A 20,611-nucleotide genomic window follows, 5' to 3' on the forward strand; every position below is an offset into this window, starting at 1 on the left:
TGCTGCTCAGAGTGTGAGCGCATCGCCTGAGTGTGAGTCAGTGCGTGTCCCGCGAGGTTGTGTGTCCGTGAGTGTCTGTCTGGCAGTGTGTGTTTGTGTTGTGTGTGTGTCACTCCACCGGGTGCGCTTAGGGTCCGAAAGAGTGTGTGCCATGGTGAGTAAGTCCCTGTGTGAGTGTGTGTTGTGCTAGGTTCTCTGGGAGCCATGTGTCAGAATGTGGAGGATGGGTGTGTGACAAACTGAGACAGAGACAAAGAAACTGAGAGGGGAGACGCAAAGAGAAACAGAGGCGACATAGGCCAAGCCTGAAGTGGAGGTAGGTCACCCAAACAGAGGTTCACAGTGGGAGCTGATGCCAGAGCCACTGGGAGCTTGTGTCCCGGATACCTAGATCAGAATCCTGTGCAGGGGACAGAGAGAGGTCACTGCAGGCCTGGGTCCCACGTGGAGGGGGTGGGGAAAGGGAGGTCTAGGAGCACAATGAACCCAGTGTGGCATGGGCTGGGCTGGCAGCCACAAGGTCATAGGCCAGAAAAATATTGTCACTTATGTCAACTCTTCAAATATCCACAGGGGACACAATCACAGCCCTACTCAACCCACAGGGGACACAATCCTAGGGAACATACATCCTTAAGAGATATCTTCACAGCTGTCAGACACCGCCAAGAAGCGCTATCAGAACCAACACACACCCACTGTAGACTGTCAAGCCAACACTCACCAACCTAAGATGTTTTCAGGACAACACAAACTCACAGCAGAAATGTTGTAACCAACCAATTCCCATAGGATCTTGTCATGGCCAACACATACCATAAGAGACATTGTTACTGCCAACCCCTCTCCAGAGACACTGTCACAACAATACACATCCATGGGCAATACTGTCACAGCTAGCACATCATGTAGGTTATATATATATATATATATATATATATATATATATATATATATATAGCTACTCATACACAGCAGGTGTGCCATAGGCCGGGCACAAACAAGAGCCTGTGTTGCAGTTGTCCTCACCACACAGCCACTTGTTCAAGCCCTAGTAGTCATTCATGGGAGAGCTGTCCCAGCTAATAAACAAACCTCTTACCTTATAATGTTCACACCACGACCCCTTCTCATCCATAGACCTCCTGAGCTCATGCCCTTGGTCTCTGAACACGGACAGCTAAATCAGTCATCCCCTTACCCTCGATTTTGCCATGGTTCTAAGTGTCCCTCCAAAACACTCACGATTTCTTGATCTCCGTTGCTCCTGTTACCTTTTCCTTTCCTGCAAAGAGCCTCCATAGAACTGTTTGATCTCTAAATTTCTCAACACTTGCATTACTCTCTGCCCAGTCTCCTTTGCCTTTTCGGCTTTCCAGTGTCCTTGCTCCTATTAGGCTCTTTAACCTTGTAATGACCTCTTGACCTTGACTTCTGTTTTTTCCTAATCTGCTCTGTCCTGGCTTTGTGCTCTCTTTCCAGCTCATGTGCCAAGGACCATCCCTTTTCTCCTTGGCTACTCTGTTCCACTGTCCTTGGACATCCCCATCGTGAAAAACCTCAGTGCTTGCTAGAATGATTTCTCAACCCACACCAAGTGACACTTCTATAAAATCTTGCTTCTATGAACTCCCCCACCTGGGCCTTCAATACATACATACAAACACATATACATACATACATACATACATGATTTTTTTCTATTTCACACTCCTTGCCCTATATCATTCATTGTTTCCAGTAGATTAGAGGCTTTCTAAAGGAAGTAGCATTTAAACATAAACATGGTAGATAACAAGGAGTCAACCAAGCAAAGGAGAGGTGAAGGTGAGATGGAATAGGTGCAGAATATTCCAAGCCAAGGCAGCAAAAACATGAAAGCCCATGTGCAAGGAAGTAGTGTGTGTCTAAGGGACAGAGCAATTGAGTAATTGTGACACAGCATGGAGTGAAGAGAGACAGAGTCCATAGAGAAGGAAGAGGCATAGATTGTGCAGGATCTTGTTGGCCACATGTAGTTCATTTAACCCATGAGTAATGGAGAGTCATCATACCATTTGAAGCTTCAGAGTGATACAACCAGCTTTGTTTTAGAAATACCACTGACAGGCTTGTGGAGACTGGAGGAGGAGCCTGAGCAGGAAGAAGACAGTGGGCTCCTGTAGGAACTCAGGATTGAGCAACGTTTGCCTGAACTGGAGGAGTGGCAGGAGAAAGGGAGAAAGTGAATGTAGGAGCTCTAAACAGTGGGGTCAGCAGGACTCTGTGGCAAAATGGATGTGAGGGTTGGAAGAGAGGGAAGAAAAGCTGAAGAAATTGAGGGCATCCAGTTTCAGTTCCCTCAGTATTCTGCCTCCCTTATTTTACCTGGAGCCTCTTTAATCCTTTTGCCTTTATTCCCATAATAATTAATAGGTATCCCTTCTATTTAAAGCCAATCCTACACCTGCAGTGAGAATCCCATCCCCTCCCTCCTCCTCCATGGGGACCTCACTTGACTGATGAGTCCATGTCTTTCCCATGTCTCCAGTTTCTCCCTCTCTCCCATTGCCTCTGAGAGCATATCAGGGTCCTCCAGTCTCTCCTACCTCTTTTAACCCTGCAGTACGCCTCTCACTTTACTTCACTGCCACATCTTGTAAAAGATTCGTGTGTGTGCAGCTGTTCCCATTTCACTTCCCGTTTTCTCCTGCCCCTCCAGTGTAACTGTTCTCCCTAAGGGAAAGTGATCACTCTCCCACCAGATCTGGGGGATTTTTTAAAAATTCCTCAACTGCTTGATCTCTTGGCATGAGCTGACATTGTTGAGTTTTCTCTTCTCTTTGAATTGTTCTTGCTTTGGCTTGTGAGCCACCATTTTATTCTCTTAACATGTAACGAGCGCCCATGTGTCAGCCACACTGCTTGATGTTGAGGACACAGTGATGGAAGTCACTCTTCCTACCCTGAAGGAGTTGATTCTTCAGTGTGTGTGTAGAGGGGAGGGGTTCGGGGGGAAATAACCAGATGATTATAGTAAAATAGAATTTATGAAGAGCTGCTTCAGCTGTTCTGTCTCAGTCTGCTTTGACAGATCCTTTGCATGACTTCTGAAGTTACTGTTCCTTAAGGTTCTAGCTCAGACCTTCTTATCATCTCTTCTTTTTTTTTTGGTACCGGGGATCAAACTCGGGACCTTGCGCTTGCAAGGCAGGCACCGTAACCACTGAGCTAAATCCCCGGCCCTCTTCTTATCATCTCACTGAATACACATCTTTGGGTGATCCATCTCATTCATTTCTAGGGTTTTAATTGTCATCTACAGGCAGATGATCCCCAAATATATCTCTTCTGAGCTCCAGATCTATATACCTGCTGTATACTTGATCTTAACTGAATACCTCATAGGCCCCCTACTATGGGCAAACCTGAACTCTTTCTTTCTCAAATGACTGTCCTCACTCAGTTCACAAGCTAGGAACCGAGAAGAAATTAACTGTAACCCCCTGCCTTCTTTGCATGTTCCACAATCCGGAAGGTCCTTAGAACCTGTTGACTGCACCTCCTCTCTAACAATCTCTGAAGGTCTACCCCTTTTTATTCATCACACCTGCGATTGCTCTTACCTCACCAGCTTTTCACATGAAAATTTTCAAGAGCCTTATAACTCGTCTTCCTATACTCTAGTCTTCCTTCTTCCAATCTATTCTTCTCAATGCAACACTTTCATAAAGTACAAGCCAGGTCACTGTCATTCTTCAGTATTTATCCACTTCTTTTAATGAAATCACTACTTTTTAATGAGGTTTATGACACCATAATCTGACTCCTCTCAACCTCCCCAGCCATATTACCTGTTTCTCTTTCCCCACCTCCTTCACATTTTGATCTCCACACATACTTTTTTATTTTGGGGTTTCTTTTCTTTTCTTTTGAGACAGGGTCTTGCTTTGTAGTTCAGGGTGGCCCCGAACTCACTGTGTAGCCCAGGCTGGCCTCAAACTCATGGGTGATCCTCCTGCCTCAGCCTCCCAAAAGCTGGGATTACAAGCGTGTGCCACCATGCCCGGCTCCATACGTACTTAATTCCTTGTTCCCAAAAGACATTGAATTCTTTCATGCTCCTGGTCCTTTTGCACATATTTCTCCCTCTGCCTGAAAGGCCCTTTACTCCCTTCTCCTGGCTAATCCCTTCTCATCCTCAGATCCCATCACCAACCCTACCAATCCTGACTCCATCAAGAGTTCCTCTTGTTTCACTGTTGTCATGCCTCATCCCCTTTCTCTCTCTCTCTCTCTCTCTCTCTCTCTCTCTCTCTCTCTCTCTCTCTCTCTGTCTCTCACTCTCTCTCTCTCTGTCTCTCACTCTCTCTCTCAAGGTTGAGACCCCCTTCATGTCAAAATTGTACACTTCTTATCTCTGTGTCCCACCCACATGCTTGGCAATGAACAAATGAATGAATACATGAGGCACCTCATAGCACATCCCTTACCCCCATTCACACTTCAGAAGACACCTGTTCTGAGCTAACCATATAACCAAGCCCACTTATCCTATATTGGAGACATTTCCACTCCTCTCCCCAACTTACCCTTTCTCACCAAATCCTGTCATCGCTTTCCGTCCCACCTGCACTTCTCTTTTCCTGGATCTTCTTCCTCACCCTCTCTGCCCATTTCTCTTTCGTGTAGTTAGCAAATATTTAAGAAGCACTAGGAGCATTCAGACCCACATCTACTGAGTCAGGTATCTATTGGAGTTCTTGGAAAAAATGGAAGATGACACACTGTGACATCAGCCTACAAGGCACTACAGTGCCTTACCATATCCTCCTACTAGACCCCTTCCCTGGAGCTATCCTAGGCTGCTCCCTCCTGTAATGCCCAACCACTCACTGTGAGCCCAACTCCCAGCATTCTGGCCCCCACTTCTTCCCATCTTAGATTCCCTGATTCTTGTGCCTTCTTCTTCACGCTCTTGCTGGTCAGTGGTAACAGAAGCAAGCCTGGACTCTTTTCTTTCTCATGGTCTGGAACACAGCAAAAGCCCTTCCCAAGAAGTTCTTGCTGTTGGATCCCAGGTTTTTACCAGCTTTCCTGCTACCTGCTTCTTCCTTCAGTTCCAGGGTCCATGTTCCTGGGTAGCCCTTTGAAACCAGTGCATTTTCAACCACTGACTCTTAGAAGGGACTTCCAGTTCCCTATGTCCCCTAGTGTGGGATCCTCCTGTGGATGGTCTGCCTGAAGCCCATAAGCCTGAGTTGGGATACCCCTCTCCGCTCACTTAGCACCCTGGAATATCCTTTTTGTCTCTGTTTCTCTCTTTAATTACTTGATGGAAGAAACTTGTTACTTCTCAGAGCCTAGGACCTCCTCCCATATAGCTGGTGAGAAAAGGAGGAAAGGGAAGAAAGAGGGGAGGGGTAGCTACATCTCAGCCTTCATTTATGACCTAATTGACTTAGCTTCTCTGAGCTTTCTTTTCTTGCGTGAAAATGGGGGTAGCAGGTAGTAGTATCTCTTTAAGAAAGTTATTTTTGGGGCTCTAATTTTACTTTTTTATGTGGTGCTGGAGATTGAACCCAGGGCCTTCCAAGTTTACTGCTAACATCATAGTCCTTACACTGTGCTCTCTTCCCTAAACTTGTTCTTCCTTCTTAATATCTTTGGGTTGCTATATCTCCACCTTTCCTGCCAGCTCCAGCCACATTGGCCTCCTCTGCGACCTGGATTCCAGTTATTAGAGTCTAACTTCAGGACCTGGCCCTTGCTGTCCATCATTGCCACCCACAGCTTCCTCTATACTGCCCATCCCTCCCCACATCTTTTTACTTAATGCAGAGACTTCATCTGTCTTGAGTCCCTGCTCTACCTCTAGTGCCTGATGTGGTGTTTGACACATAATAGGACTTAGTAGGTAGTTGGTGAGGAAATCTATCAATGAATCACTTCACATGCATGCCTTGGGTCTTCCCCCTTCTTTCCTCATATTTTTCTCATTCCTAGGTCTCCAAGCATCCTCCATGTTCCTTCTCTCACTCTCACCACCTGATCTTCTGTGCTGACCTGACCATTTACCTGGAATGACAACTACCTCATTACTGATCTCCTTTAGTCCACCCAGTGTACACTACCAGGTTTATTCTCTTAAAGCAAAACTTTGATCATTCTCCTTCCCTGGTCTATATGACCCTTTGAGCATCCCAAGCCCTCTACCAGTGAAGCAATGTGGTCTTTCAAAACACTGTCTTTGAAGTCCATCAGAACTACATTCCGGATGTCTCTGTGCTTCTTCTAGTGGAGCTCTGTTTCGTGTGTGTAGAATAATGCTTTTCCCACAGTTATTGTATGTGTGTCACACAGCAGCAGCATTTATCCCACCACCTCCATGTGCCACACATTGTGCTAAGTGTTTCCTGAGCATTATTTCATTTAACTCTTATATCAATCATTTTAGATAGGCACTTTAATCCCTGTGTTACAGAAGAGGAAATAAATAATTTGCCCAGAGTAATGCTGTTAAGTAGCCAAGTCAGGGTTTGAACTCTAGTCTGACAGCAGAGCTCATCTTCTTAGCCATTGTCATAATAGCTCATGCTTGCATACTTATAAAGCTTATTGTGTGCCAGACACTGTTCTAGCTGCTGAATAAAATGTACTATTATTATCGTACCTATTTTATAAACAAGGAAATGGAAGCACTGAAAAATTAAGTGGCTTGTCCAACATCTCACCATTAGTAAATGGGAAACTGGGAATCAAATCCATGTGGTTTGGCTCTAGAGTCCGTGTCTTAACCACTCTCCTGTCCTGCCTCACTGTGGCATATTATCTCGCTATGCCAGGAGTGCAGTAAGCATGTACTGATGAATGAATGTATGCTGAATCAATTTGGTCTATGCCTAGCTGTGAGTTGATACATTTTCTCTCATTTCCCACTGTAGGAGCCTTGCATCCTTATCACTCGACTGACACAGTTACCTCCAACATCACCAATGATCTCCTTACTGCTACATTCAGTGGCTGGTTCTCAGCTCCTACCTTACTTGAACTCTCAGCAGCATTGGATACTATCAGTCTCTCCCTCCTCTTTGAAATGTTTCCTCTTTCACTTCTGTGATGCTGCCTCCAGGAATGATAAAGGTCTCCTCAGCTGCCCCTTCTATGGAACCAGTCCCCAGGGCGCTTCTCATTCTACGTATCCTATCTGATAGGCATCTCCATGCCTATGGCTTTGTTTACCTCATGATTCATCCAAATCCATATGTCTAAACTAGGCCTCTCTCCTAAGCTCTGGGCCTACCCATCCAACTGTCCAGCTATGCCTGGAATAGCTCCATGTGGGGATCTCAACAGTCACCCCAAAATGACTTCTACTGTATAATATCTCAATTGCATCCCTGTGATATCCAGGCCAGAGCCCTGGGCAGTGGACTGGAGTCTTTAGTCCTTTAATGACCAAGTCTTGTCCACTTCACTTCCTCATATCTTTCATATCTGTGTTATCTCAGTCCCACCACTGCTAAGTTAGGCTATTACAGATGCTCACACTTGATCTCCTTTCTCCTGTGGGTTCTCATCCTTCTTTAGCCTCCATTGTTCTGCTAGGATGCTTCCCTCAGCTTCCCCATAATTTCTTCTTCTCTATCTGTTCCCTTCTCCCTAATTCTCAGGCAATGTGAAGTACGTGGTTCTGGGATCAAATTAAGGCTGCATTAAGTCAGGAAAATCGTTTGTGAGCCTCAATTTTTTCATTGGAAAATGGAAGCTGGGATTTCTTTCTTACAGAGTTGTTACGATGATTAAATGAGATACTGTCTGAGTTGCCTGGCACAGGGCCCTAACACCATAAAAGCTCGGAAAATAGACCCTTTTCTGCTCACATCTGTCCTCAGCATCTCCTTGAAGTGCCTTCTGGGAATGAATCCTCCAGGACAGATCCAGGTAGTGGCACTGTTCCTGGCCACTGTCTTGTGGGGATGTCTCAGGGATGTCCAAGGACACTAGCTTGTCAGTCTTCTTCTACCACCTTCTGTCCCACTCCCCTTCCTCCAGCTCTGGATGCTGCACACCCCCAACAACCTCTGCAGGCCAGGCTGTTCCTGTCTCCACTCACTCTTTCCTCTGCTGTATATACTCACTCTCCCTCAGTGCTCCTCCCATCAGAATTCTCACCTCTCTTCCTCTTTTGTTTATCCCCACTTCACTCACCAAGACTGCCCTCTTCTTCCTTGCTTCTAGCCCATCTGGCTTTCATAGCCCCCCTCCTCACCCGTGTTGTCTTTCTGCTCCTGCCCCTCTCTGGCCCTGGGACAGGAAATTGAGGGAGGAGGCCCAGGCTGTGCCAGCTCCCCCAGCCCACTTCCCCTTCTGTGCCTCGGACCATTCCTCTACTTCCTCCTAGAGAGCACCCCCTTCCCTTTTATTCCCCCTGCTTCTCCCCGACCAGCCCACCTCTCTTTCCCATGTTCCCCTTGCTCCCCGGTCCTGTACACACACAGGCCAGGGACAGGAGGGGGGCTCTGTTAGCTACGGAGGGGGGGAATTGACATCACATTTCAGGCCCCAATGAACAGTCTTGCACCTCCCCCTCCTAATGAGAACCAGCTGTGGTTCCAGAGGCCCAGATGTGAGGATAGAGGGGGAGAGCAGGATGGAGTCAGAGGACCAAGTAACAGGACTGAGGGCAGAACAAGGGCATGTGGCAAGACCAGACCGGGTGGGGAAGAGGTTTGACAGGGCTGGGCAGGAGGCAGAAGAGAAGACAGGACATGGAGGGAAAGACAAGATGTGTAGGGCAGACCAGCTCTGGGACAGGACGGGACAGCCCTGGAGAGAAAAGAGACAAGAAGGGGAGGGGGAATGAGTCCTAGAAAAGAGGCAGTAAGAAACACTGGACAGATGGGAGAGACGGTGCTGAGAAGAAGCTGGAGAGAGGATGAGACAGTCTCAGGAGAGAGTCTGGAGTTCCAGTTTGGAACTGGAAGCCGTGGAGCAGGAAGTGATGAAGCATAGTCCAGACAGAGGCCCCAGGGACCTGGAGGTCACAGCTGCAGCTGCAGAGCTGACCACGAGTGCCCCGGCAGCACGTGTGAGAGCACGCCAGCCTGTGGGTGGGTCTGCAAGTGTGTGCTCGCATGCCTGCCTTGTCAGTCTGCATGCATGTGACAGTGAGCTTGCCTGTGGGGTGTGTGTAGCAGTGTACGTGTATGGAGGGTTGTCTGAGGGTGTGACTGTGCCTCTCTGTGTGAGGTCCATAAGAAAGTGTTTGTGTTTATGTGTCAGTATATGTGTGCATGACTGCGTATGTGTGAGGACTGGGGTCTCTGTGAATGGATATGCCATCTGTGTGTGTGTGTGTGTGAAAATGGGCTTCAGAGTGCACATAAGGAAGGGTGTCTGTGCACTGGATCTTATATGTTTCAGTAAGCCGCTGTGTGTAGGTTAAGTGTGCCTGTCTGCATGTGAGTCTGTGAAAGTCCATCTATGTGTCTGCATGTGTGTACCTGGCAGTGTGAGAGTGTGCCAGGCTGTGCGTGGATCTGAGACCCTGTGAGTGTGTGCTTCTGTGTGTCCACTGTGAGAGTGCACCGGGGGAGTTTGCAATAGATATTTACCCATGTTGGGTAATGAGGAGGGCATGGAGGTCTACACAGTTTGGGAGAAGGGGCTACTTTCACCTAAGACATCTGCCTGGCCCCAAATCCTTCCTCTTCGAAGTTAATCATTCACCTGAGCTTTTATTTTACACATCCCTTGATACAGCCTTCATTCAGAAAATTTATGCTACACATAAAGGTGAGTAAATAAGATACACTCTTGCCCCTTAAACACCTAATTGTCTGAGTAGAGAGACAGTTACAGAGTATAAGTACACTGATCTCACCTTCTCTATCCCTAAACCATGACTGCTTTCTCTCCACTGACTGATTAAATGAATAGGACCAACCCTCAACCCTTGACCCAGTCTCTGGGCTTAGATCCAACCATTTTACAGATTAGGAAAATACTGCTAAGACTGGACTCAAACTTTACCCAAACTCCAAAGCCCTTGCTCTTTTTATTGCCTTACATAGATGGAAGGGATGAGTTAGTGCAAGGGTGGGGGTCAGAAACCTATCTCCTTTTAGGGGACAGGAAGTCTTAGAGCACAGCAAATCTATAAAGATCAAGGACAAATTTCTAATGCCAAAATCTGAGCTGGCATGACTGGATATTTCTCCCTCAGCGATATGAAAGCAAGAGGCTCTGACCATTCATTCAGCATTGGTTGCCTGCTCATGCCCTGCCTCCACTAAGTGCTAGAAGATTGGAGACTAAGACCTGCACAGAAACCTCCTATCCAGTGCAGCGGCAGACACATGAACATAAAAGGGCTGCTGTACAACTTCTTGCCAGTGTGTGTCAAGAGAACAGGAGGGCAATAGAGTATGATAGTCTCTGGATGGAAGATGGGTGAGGAGTATGTCGAAGAAACCACGGAAAATAGCAAATTTAAACTGGATCTTGAAATTCTAATAGGAGATGGCCATGTGGGAAGGATATCTCAGGATGAGAGCACACGAGGCAGACAGAAGTTGGGCAAGAGCATCATAACATTTAATGTTGGAATGCAAGGTGTGCTGGAAGAAAGAGAAATTGGCAGAGCTCAGATTGCAAAGACTCATTAAGCAGATTAGGCTTTGTGTTGTAGGTCAGAAGCTCTATACCTAGTGTCCATGAACCTCTTGAAACTGCAGGCACAAGTTTGTGTGTGTGTGTGTGTGTGTGTCTACACTTCTTTTTAGTTTTCTGCTGTCAGTAATGCAGAACCAGCGGGACCCTTCTCCAGGAGTGGCTTTGTGAGAGTTTTGTGCATCTCTCTTATCAGTGGAGATGGAGCAGAGGGTCAAAGCCAAGAGGCAGGAGTACCAGTAAGGAGCTATTACACGAAAAGAAAGAAGAGATTATAGTGTTTGGTCTGGATTGTGGAGCGGACAGGGAAGAATTAAGACATGTGTAGTCGAAATAGTCAGGTTTTGAAGACAAAGTAGAATTTGGAATTGAAGAAAAGCAAGAAAACCAAAGAATATCAATAGTTCTGAGTTGAACATCTGGATGGATAGTGATATGCACAGGAAAGGGAATAGAGGAGAAAAATCAGTTTGAAGTGAAAACTGGGGATATGTTGTGAAGTCCAGTATTTCTCTAGAGTTTCCAGAGCTGGAGCTGGAGATTGGAAAGCCATTGGCAAATAGATGCTACATTAAAAATGATTGATACATTTGAATCAAAGGCATAGGAGTGGACAGGGTTACCCAAGCAGAGTGTGGAGAGTGGGAAAAGATGTGATCCAGGGCAGAGTGTGGAAGAGCACTAATTGTGAAGGGGTGGGCAGAGGGAGAAGAGCTTATGAGGGAGAATGAGGAGAAGGTTCGGAAGCATGTAGAAGCAAGAGGTGATGGAGGTCACAGTGTGAAGCAAGAGGAGTTGGCTTTAAGGAGTCAGTGATCAGTGATTAGTACTGCAGAATGATCCATCAAGAAGAAGACTTTAGGGCCAGGGATTTAGCTTAGTGGTTCTGCGGCGCCTGCCTCGAAAGCACAAGGTCCTGAGTTTGATTCCCAGTACCCCCCCCAAAAAAGTGCCCACTGGATGTAGACCATGGAAATGGTTGGAAACTAGTGGGAGCAAATCATGAGAGGAAGCCTCACCATGTCGAGGGAGGAAGGTGTGAGAAGTGAGATAATGGAGGCAATGAAACAACCCTTTACACAGGCAGAGGGGGTGGTAGCTCCTGAATGTTCTTCTGCCCTCCTGCAGTTGCCCCTCTTCAGTCTCTGCTTCCACCTCTCAACTGATTCTGTGCTTAGGTACCAAAGGTTTCTGTAGGGCTTTAGGGTTCCTCCTTCTTGAGCTTTAACAGTTCCCCTTAGAGACAGAGGCACCACCCCTATCTTGCTCCACCCGCCCTTCCTCCCCAGCTCTGGACACTGTCCAGCTGGTATTTCAGGCCAGTAATTTGCCCATCATCCTTAACTTGTCCCTCTTTTCCCTCTTCTTCATTTTCTGCCTTCAAGAAGTCACAAAGCCCTGCATATTCAATCTCCTAAGCCCCCACAGACCTATCCTCTTCTTGCTAGCTTCATTACTAAAACTCATCCAAGTCAGCATCAAAGTGGAGTCATCCCCTGGACTCCCACAAGAACCTCCTCACCGTGCTATCTGCATGCCCTTGTTTTCCAAACAGTGATAGCAATCTTCAGAAAATGTAAGTCATGTCATGGCACTTCTTGAAATGCTTTGCACTTAAGATAACGTCAGAATCTTCAGTATGTTTATGAAGCCCTTCCTTTTTTTATACTCAGCCCCTAGCACTATACTCACATGCATTGCCTTCCAGCCTACCCCTAGATGCTCTCAGCCCTTCCAAATTCTGTTCATTCTTCTAGAATGTTCATCTCTCCTTCCTGTATGCCCCTTCTCTGTCTGTCACCACCTCACTAACACTTACCAATTATTTAGCCCTTGACTTTTGAATATCACTTCTTATTATAGCTTAGATCTAAAATGTCCTCTAGAGTTCTCATGGGTGTGGGAGGTGATTAGACCATGGGGGCCCTCTACTCATCAGTGGATTATCCATAGCTAAATGTACTGTTAGGAAGTGGGGCCTGGTGGGAAGAGGCAGTTCACTGTGAGTGTGTCATGGAAGGGTGCTTCTCCCTCCCTGGCTCCTCCCTTTGCTCTCTGCTGCCTGGCTGCCATGATGTGAGGAGCTTTCCTCTGCCCAGACCATTCTACCATGCCACTTCACCCTTGGAGCCAGCTGACCATGGACCGAAGATATGAGCCAAAATACACCTCTCCTTCTTTAAGTTGTGGGTGCTGGATATTTTGTCACAGTGACAAGAAAATAACTAAGGCATTTCCTCAGAAAAGTCCTCTCTGACTCTTGTTCTGTGTTAAGCCCCTTATATGTTCTCCTGCTTCCTGTACTTCTCCTTCACAGCCCTTCTGCTACTTGTAACTACTTGTCCAATTTCTGCCCTATAAGCTCCATGAAGCCAGGAGCTGTTTCCTTTAATCACTATTGTACCCCTTGTGTTTCTGTATAGTAGGTGCTCAATCTCTTATTGAATGAAGAGAGAAGCAGTGGGATCTATCCAAAGAAAAAGGAGAGAGAGAGAGAGACTCGAGCATATTTAATTACTGGTAGAAGGCTCTAGCAGAGGGGAAAGGTTGACATTTCAGGCAAGTACATGGCTATTGAGGCTGGATGGGATATCGATTCTGGATAGGAAGAAAATAAGAAAGGATTGGCCCTATATTTAAGTTTAAAAATAGACAGAATGGAGTTTGTGAACATTCAGACCTGAAATATAGGAAGCAGAACAATCTGCTGAGAGTGTGTCAGGATAGGATGGGGACTTCCCCAGGGAAAGACTGGAGGGAACCATGAGGAATTAGAAGCATAGGTTCCTAGGGCTGGAGATGTGTATGCAACAGCCTGAGGGTGCTGCTGGGAGCTAAATGTGTCTGAGTTTTGGTATGGTCTATGTCTCAGGCTGTCCAGATGATCCCTCCCCTGTAATGACCTTTTTCCTTATGCATTTCTCCTAGGTCAGGGAGCCTAAGTTGCAGTGAGGGCCCAAACTGGACCCCATCCAAAGCCTGATATCAGACTAGGCCCAGAATCTGGCCTGGGGCTGGAGATCCAGCCCCAGCTGGACTGTCTCTGCCATGCAGAAGGAGCTGGGCATTGTGCCCTCTTGCCCTGGCATGAAGAGCCCCAGACCCTTCCTCCTGCTACCGCTGCTGCTGCTGCTGGAGGTTGGGGTGCCAGGTGCCTGGGGTCAGGCTGGCAGCCTAGACCTGCAGATTGATGAGGAGCAACCAGCAGGCACACTCATTGGAGACATCAGTGCAGGGCTTCCAGCAGGCACAGCAGCTCCGCCCATGTACTTCATCTCAGCCCAGGAAGGCAGCGGTGTGGGCACAGATCTGGCTATCGATGAACACAGTGGGGTCGTTCGTACAGCTCGTGTCTTGGACCGTGAGCGGCGGGACCGCTACCGCTTCACCGCAGTCACTCCTGATGGTGCCACTGTGGAAGTTACAGTGCGAGTGGCTGACATCAATGACCATGCTCCAGCCTTCCCTCAAGTTCGAGGTGCTCTGCAGATACCCGAGCATACAGCTCTTGGCACCCGATACCCACTGGAACCTGCCCGTGATGCAGATGCTGGACGCTTAGGAACCCAGGGCTATGCACTATCTGGTGATGGAGCTGGAGAGACCTTCCGACTGGAAACCCGCCCCGGCTCAGATGGGGCTCCAGTGCCTGAGCTGGTAATTGCTGGGGAGCTGGACCGGGAGAACCGCTCCCACTACATGTTGCAGCTAGAGGCCTACGATGGTGGTTTGCCTCCTCGGAAGGCCCAGGCCCTGCTAGATGTGACGCTACTGGACATCAATGACCATGCCCCAGCTTTCAATCAGAGTCGCTACCATGCTGTGGTATCTGAGACCCTGGCCCCTGGCAGCCCTGTCTTGCAGGTGTTTGCTTCTGATGCTGATGCTGGTGCCAATGGGGCTGTAACTTACGAGATCAATCGAAGGCAGAGCGAGGGTGATGGACCCTTTACCATTGACCCACGCACAGGGCTGCTGAGGCTGGAGCGGCCCCTGGACTTTGAACAACGACGGGTCCATGAACTAGTAGTACAGGCAAGGGATGGTGGGGCTCACCCAGAGCTGGGCTCGGCCTTTGTGACTGTACACGTGCGAGATGCCAATGACAATCAGCCTTCCATGACTGTCATCTTCCTGAGTGCAGATGGCACCCCCCGAGTGTCTGAGGCTGCCCCACCTGGACAGCTTGTTGCTCGTATCTCTGTGTCAGACCCAGATGATGGTGACTTTGCTCATGTCAATGTGTCTCTGGAGGGTGGAGAGGGCCATTTTGCCCTAAGCACCCAAGACAGCATCATCTACCTGGTGTGTGTGGCTCGGCAGCTGGACCGGGAGGAGAGGGATGCCTATAATTTGCGAGTTACAGCCACAGACTCAGGCTCACCCCCACTGCGGGCTGAAGCTGCCTTTGTGCTGCACATTACTGATGTCAATGACAATGCACCTACCTTTGACCGCCAGCTCTACCGGCCTGAGCCACTGCCTGAGGTTGCATTGCCTGGCAGCTTCGTGGTTCGAGTGACTGCCCGGGATCCTGACCAAGGCACCAATGGTCAGGTTACCTACAGCCTGGCCCCTGGCACTCACACTCACTGGTTTTCCATCGATCCCACCTCAGGCATCATCACCACTGCTGCCTCACTGGACTATGAGTTGGAACCTCGGCCACAGTTGATTGTGGTGGCCACAGATGGGGGCCTGCCGCCTCTAGCCTCCTCTGCCACAGTTAGTGTGGCTCTACAGGATGTGAATGATAATGAGCCCCAGTTTCAAAGGACCTTCTACAATGCCTCACTACCTGAGGGTACTCAGCCTGGATCCTGTTTCCTGCAGGTGAGTAGGCCCTGCACACAGTGCTGTGGGGAGGGGTGGGTCTGAGAGTCATAGGGGACCTCAGAACCGGATCCAAGCCTTGAAGCTGCATCTGTTGATGCTGACTTACACCAGAGGGTTTGATCCTATCCTGTGATCTTCAAAGTCTGTGCAGAAGGTCATCAGTAACAAGATGAGAAAGTAGGGTGCAAGAACTGAGGCCAGTAATCTTGGCAGTTGAGGAGATTAAGATTACATTAGAGGGAAAATGGAATGAATGAAAGTCTGTTAAGTCTCAGAGATACAGATTCTGCACATCCACATGGCTCCTGTCCCCCAAGGGAGATGCCAGCATTTATGGAGCCCTCCATGCTGAATTCAGTGCTGGGTATACTGGAAAAACATCTCTGACCTTGCCTTTGAAGTTAAGATTTGATGAGACACTGGGGCTCAGGTATGAGCATGAGAGAGAAGAACTATCCAGTGAGATCCTGATGTGCAGAGGTAGGCCTCTTAGGAGAAGATCCAAGAGTCCTTGACAGACTGAGGGAAGCGCAGACTAGCTTCTAGTCAGGTCTGAAAGACATGGAGGGAACATGAACCCGGAGGGGCAGTCTGAGATCACATTGTTAAAATCTTCAGACATAATGTGGTGAAGGGTTGGGATTTTATTTGGAAAGCAAAGGAGGTTGCCAAAACGTCTTTGACCTGGGAAGGGGATGATCAGATTGTTTGTTAAGGTAGATAACCAGGTTTTAGGGTGAAGGACAGATTGGATCAGTAGATAAGTGACAACTCATTCCCTGGCATTGTGCTGTGCCCAGAGGACAAAGGAGACATTCCTGTTCCCAGGCAGGTTCTAGTCTAAATAGGAAGATAATGCTGGCAGCCAGTGCTATGGCATATGGTAGGCCTACAGAAAGACCTGCTGAGTAAACACCATGATGTGTTCTGGAGACTTGTTCAGGTTAGCCTCAACTGTATTGATAAGTAAGAGTTGGGGTGGGGGGGAAGAAAACACAATAGTAGACGGGCCAGGCCAAAAGTTTGACTTTATCTTTAAAATCATAAGCTAATGAGGAGCTCTAAGCAAATCAAATATGTCTTTTGGAAGGATCACTTTGGCTGCAACATGGAGTGTAGCTATTGGAGAGAAGACTGAATCAGGGAGGGCTCTTAGGAGACTGGTGCTTGAAGTCCACTGGACCGCTGAGTTTCTCCTCAGGGCTGCTTATTGACCTAGCCTTCCAGACTAGAGCCTGGCTGATCCCTTGTCTTAATGGCCAGACTGGATATTTGCCTGCCTGCTGCTGTCTGGCTCCCACCACCCACTCTCCCCTGTGTTCATTCACCCTCTTGGCCAGGACCAATAGATTATTGCTTCCAAACTTCTTTCCTCTTCACTAGTTCCTGAAGCAAAGGGGCAACTCTCCAGGTAATTTCCTGGAGTTTTAAAATTAGTAACCATGAAGAAGGTTAACATGACCATTGAGGGTTCATAACTTTCACAAGGTCTTAATGTTTGATTTATTCAACAGATATTTATTGAGTCTCTACAATGTGCCAGTCTGTTTGGGATACAGAACAGAATAATGAACAGGAGTCAACTCCTATCCTCCTTCTCATGTAGTTTATAGTCTAGAAGGGATTCATTTGCAAAGGAACAGTGTATTGCAACAAGGAAGCTTTCACAACAAGGATATAGGCAGTATGAATGTTTCTTAGAGGAAGGGACCCTGCAGTTGAGGCATGAAGAATAAGCAGGTGCTTATGAGGGAGCTAGACAGGGGAAAAGTTCTGAGCTGGGTGACATGCACAGAGAAGTGGGAAAGCCTTTTTCAGGGACAGTCAGTATCTGAAGTTTAGGTTGTGAGATGGGAGAGTATGAGATGAGAATGTGCAGGTAGGTCAGACAGTGAGGAGCCAACCTCTTTTCTATAAGGAATACTGAAGTTTTTGAGGAGTAAAATGGTCAGATGTGTTTTCTCAAATGGTAGTTAGTGTAATCAGTGGTTCACACTGAGGACAATTTGGCTACCTAGAAGAGACATTTGACAATGTCTAGAGATATTTTGATTGTCACAACTATTGGGATGCTACTGGCATCAGGTGGGTAAAGGCCATGGATGCTGTTAATGATCATATAAGGCATATAACAGCCCACACAATAAAAATCGTGTGGTTCAAAATGTCAGCAGTATCTGGGTATGGTGGTGCATGGTTATAATCTCAGCACTTTGGGAAGCTAAGGATTGCAAGTTTGAGCTCAGCCTGGGAACTTAGCAAATCAGCAAGACCTTGCCTCAAAACAAAGTAACAACAAAACAACAAAAAAAATTTTTTTAAAGGGCTGGGGATGTAGCTTAGTGAAAAGGCCCTGGGTTCACTCTCCAATACCACCCAGGCACACACATCAAAAGAGAGGTGGGGGAGAGAAGAAAGGAAGGGAGGGAGAGAGATGGAAGGAAGGAAGGAAGGAAGGAAGGAAGGAAGGAAGGAAGGAAGGAAAAGAAAGAGAAAGGAAGGAAGGAAGGAAGAAAGAAAGAAAGAAAGAAAGGGAGAAGGAAAGGGAGCAGGAAAGAGAGAGGAAGGAAGGAAGAGAAAAGAAAGAAGAGGAGGCACAGAGAGAGAGAGAGAGAGACCAAAAATCAGTAGTATCAATATTAAGAAACCCTGGGATATTTCAGATGCCCATTTTCGGATTGGGTCTTTAAATTTGGGAGGTCTGATCTTTTGAAGTTCTTTATAGATTCGAGATAGTAGACCTTTGTCTGAGGAAGAGCAGGTGAAGATTTTTTCCCACATTGTGGGTTGTCTCTTCACACTGCTGGTGGTTTCTCTTGCTGTGCAGAAGCTTTTTAATAAGAAGAGATCCCACTTGTTCATTGTTTGTGCTAGTTCACAGGCAACTGAGGTTTTGTTCATAAAATCTTTTCCTACACTGATGTCTTCAAGAGTTCTACCTAACCTCTGTTCCAACTGGTTCAGAGTTTCTATTTTAATATTTAGATCTTTCATCCATTTTGATTTTAGCTTAGTGCATGGTGAGAGATATAGGTCTAGTTTTAATCTTTGGCAAGTTGAAGCCCAATTTTTCCAGCACCATTTATTAAAGAGGCTGTCTTTCCTCCAGTGAGGGCCTTTGGCTCCTTTATTGAAGATGAGATGGCTGAGTGTGTCTGGCGTTGTTTCTGCATCTTCTAATCTGTTCCACTGGTCCTCAGGTCTGTTTCTTTGCCAGTACCATGCTGTTTTTATTACAGTAGCTTTGTAGTATAGTTGCAGGTTGGGGATTGTGATACCCCTTGCCATGTCTCTGTTACCTAGAATTGCTTTTGCTATTATTCTGGGTCTCTTCTTGTTCCAAATGAATTTTTGGATTGTTTTCTCAAGGTCCATGAAGTATACTGCTGGGATCTCAATTGGAATTGCATTAAATCTATATAGCAGTTTTGGAAGTATGGCCATTTTCACTACATTAATCCTTCCTGCCCAGGAGCAGGGGATGTCAGACAAAGAAGTAGAAATAGCAAATAAATACATGAAAAAATGTTCAACATCACTGGTCATTCAAGAGATGCAAATGAAAACAACGCTGAGATTCCACCTCACTCCAGAAAGAATGGCTGCTATCATGAAATCAACCAATAACAAACGCTGGCGGGGCTGTGGGGAAAGAGGAACCCTGCTCCACTGCTGGTGGGAGTGTAGACTGGTGCAACCACTGTGGAAATCAGTATGGAGATACCTCAAAGAACTAGGACTGGAAGTCCCATTTGACCCCACTATTCCACTGCTGGGGATCTTCCCCAAAGAATTAAAAGAATCATACCACAGTGATATATGTGCGCCCATGTTCACAGCACAATTTGTGATAGCTAAAACTTGGAAGCAGCCCAAATGCCCATCAACTGGAGACTGGATCAAGAAAATGTGGTTTTTTTTATAAAATGGAGTACTAAGTACTACTCAGCCATAAAAAATGAGAAATTAGAGACATTTATAGCTAAGTGGATGCACAGTGAGGCAATACTCTTAAGTGAAATAAATAGGACACACATGTATAAATACCGAATAGTTTCTCTGGTGTGAGAAACTGAAAGTGTAAATAAGGACTAAATGTATAATAGGTAATGTGAAATAGGAAGAAAAGGAGCAAAGGGGAAGGAAGTGGGAGGGCTAGGGGAAAGGATAGAAGGGAATGGGATTAATATGAGAAAATGGAAAAATAGGAACAAAATCTTTGTAAATAGGAATGGAGGGGTTGAAGGAAGGGCTGGGCAAGGGTGAAAAACAAGAACCAAGAGAGACTATGTAAAGGTGCAAATTTCCAATGATGAATGTCATATTGTATACCTAAAATGTACCAATGATTAGAATGAATAATCGATAATGCAAAATAGGAAGAAAAGGTCCAAAGAGGTAGGGGTAGTGGGAGGGGCAGGGGAAAGGAAAGAAGGGAAAGGAAAAATGATGAGAAATGGAAAAAATGGAAATAAAGTCTTTGTAAATAGGGAATGGTGGAGGGGGTGAAGGGAGGGCTAGGAATGGGGAAAAAATAAGAACCAAGATGCATTATGTAAAGGTACAATTCCCAATGAGAAATGTAATTGTATTGTATAACTAAAATGTACCAATAAAAGAATTTAACCAAAAAAAAAAAGAAACCCTGGGATAAAAGACAGATTGGAGGATCAGACTCCTATGAGGAAGGAATTACAATAGTCCAGGGGAGAAATAATTCAGGACAAAATCAGGATAGTGATAATGGCAATGGAGAGAAACAGACAAATAGGAGAGACAATGACTTACTAAGACCCCAGTTGATGGATATACCAGTTGAGGAAAAGGGAGTAACTGATTTTTGGCTTGAGCAGCAGTGTGGGTGGAAGAGTCATTACAGCAAGTTTGGAATGATCATGAGTTTAGTTTTGAACACATCCAAATAGAGATGTTGAGCAGGCATCTGGATATATAAGTTTGCAATTTAAGGGTGTGGTCCAGTTTGAAAGAACAGATGATGGCTGAAGCTAGGGAAGTGAAAGAGAAGGCCCTGAGAGAGCATACAGGGTGAGAAGAGGTCAAGGAGAGATTCCAAGGAGCAATAGTGCATGAAACAAGCACAGTAAAGGAAGATGGAGAAAAA

General features: G+C 46.5%; 1 protein-coding gene across 5 annotated transcripts in view; it reads left to right on the plus strand.

The window, feature by feature from the left end:
- The window catches only part of Dchs1 (dachsous cadherin-related 1), a 36,249-nt gene that overhangs the window by 528 nt on the left and 15,110 nt on the right, over positions 1 to 20,611 (plus strand). Inside the window, exons 2-3 of one of the 5 annotated variants that reach the window (XM_087211806.1) lie at positions 10,208 to 10,434; positions 13,582 to 15,486. In XM_087211806.1, coding sequence (XP_087067932.1) covers positions 13,702 to 15,486 — 1,785 coding nt within the window. In that variant the 5' untranslated portion in view covers positions 10,208 to 10,434; positions 13,582 to 13,701. Of the gene's footprint in view, positions 1 to 991; positions 15,487 to 20,611 lie in introns of those variants that run through there. The other 4 variants (XM_021243247.2, XM_021243249.2, XM_021243248.2 and 1 more) reach the window with 4 other exon arrangements.

Source organism: Heterocephalus glaber, unplaced genomic scaffold (genome assembly GCF_053883595.1).
Source record: "Heterocephalus glaber isolate CG9 unplaced genomic scaffold, H.glaber_assembly_v1.0 deba00001428, whole genome shotgun sequence".
Taxonomy (NCBI): domain Eukaryota; kingdom Metazoa; phylum Chordata; class Mammalia; order Rodentia; family Bathyergidae; genus Heterocephalus; species Heterocephalus glaber.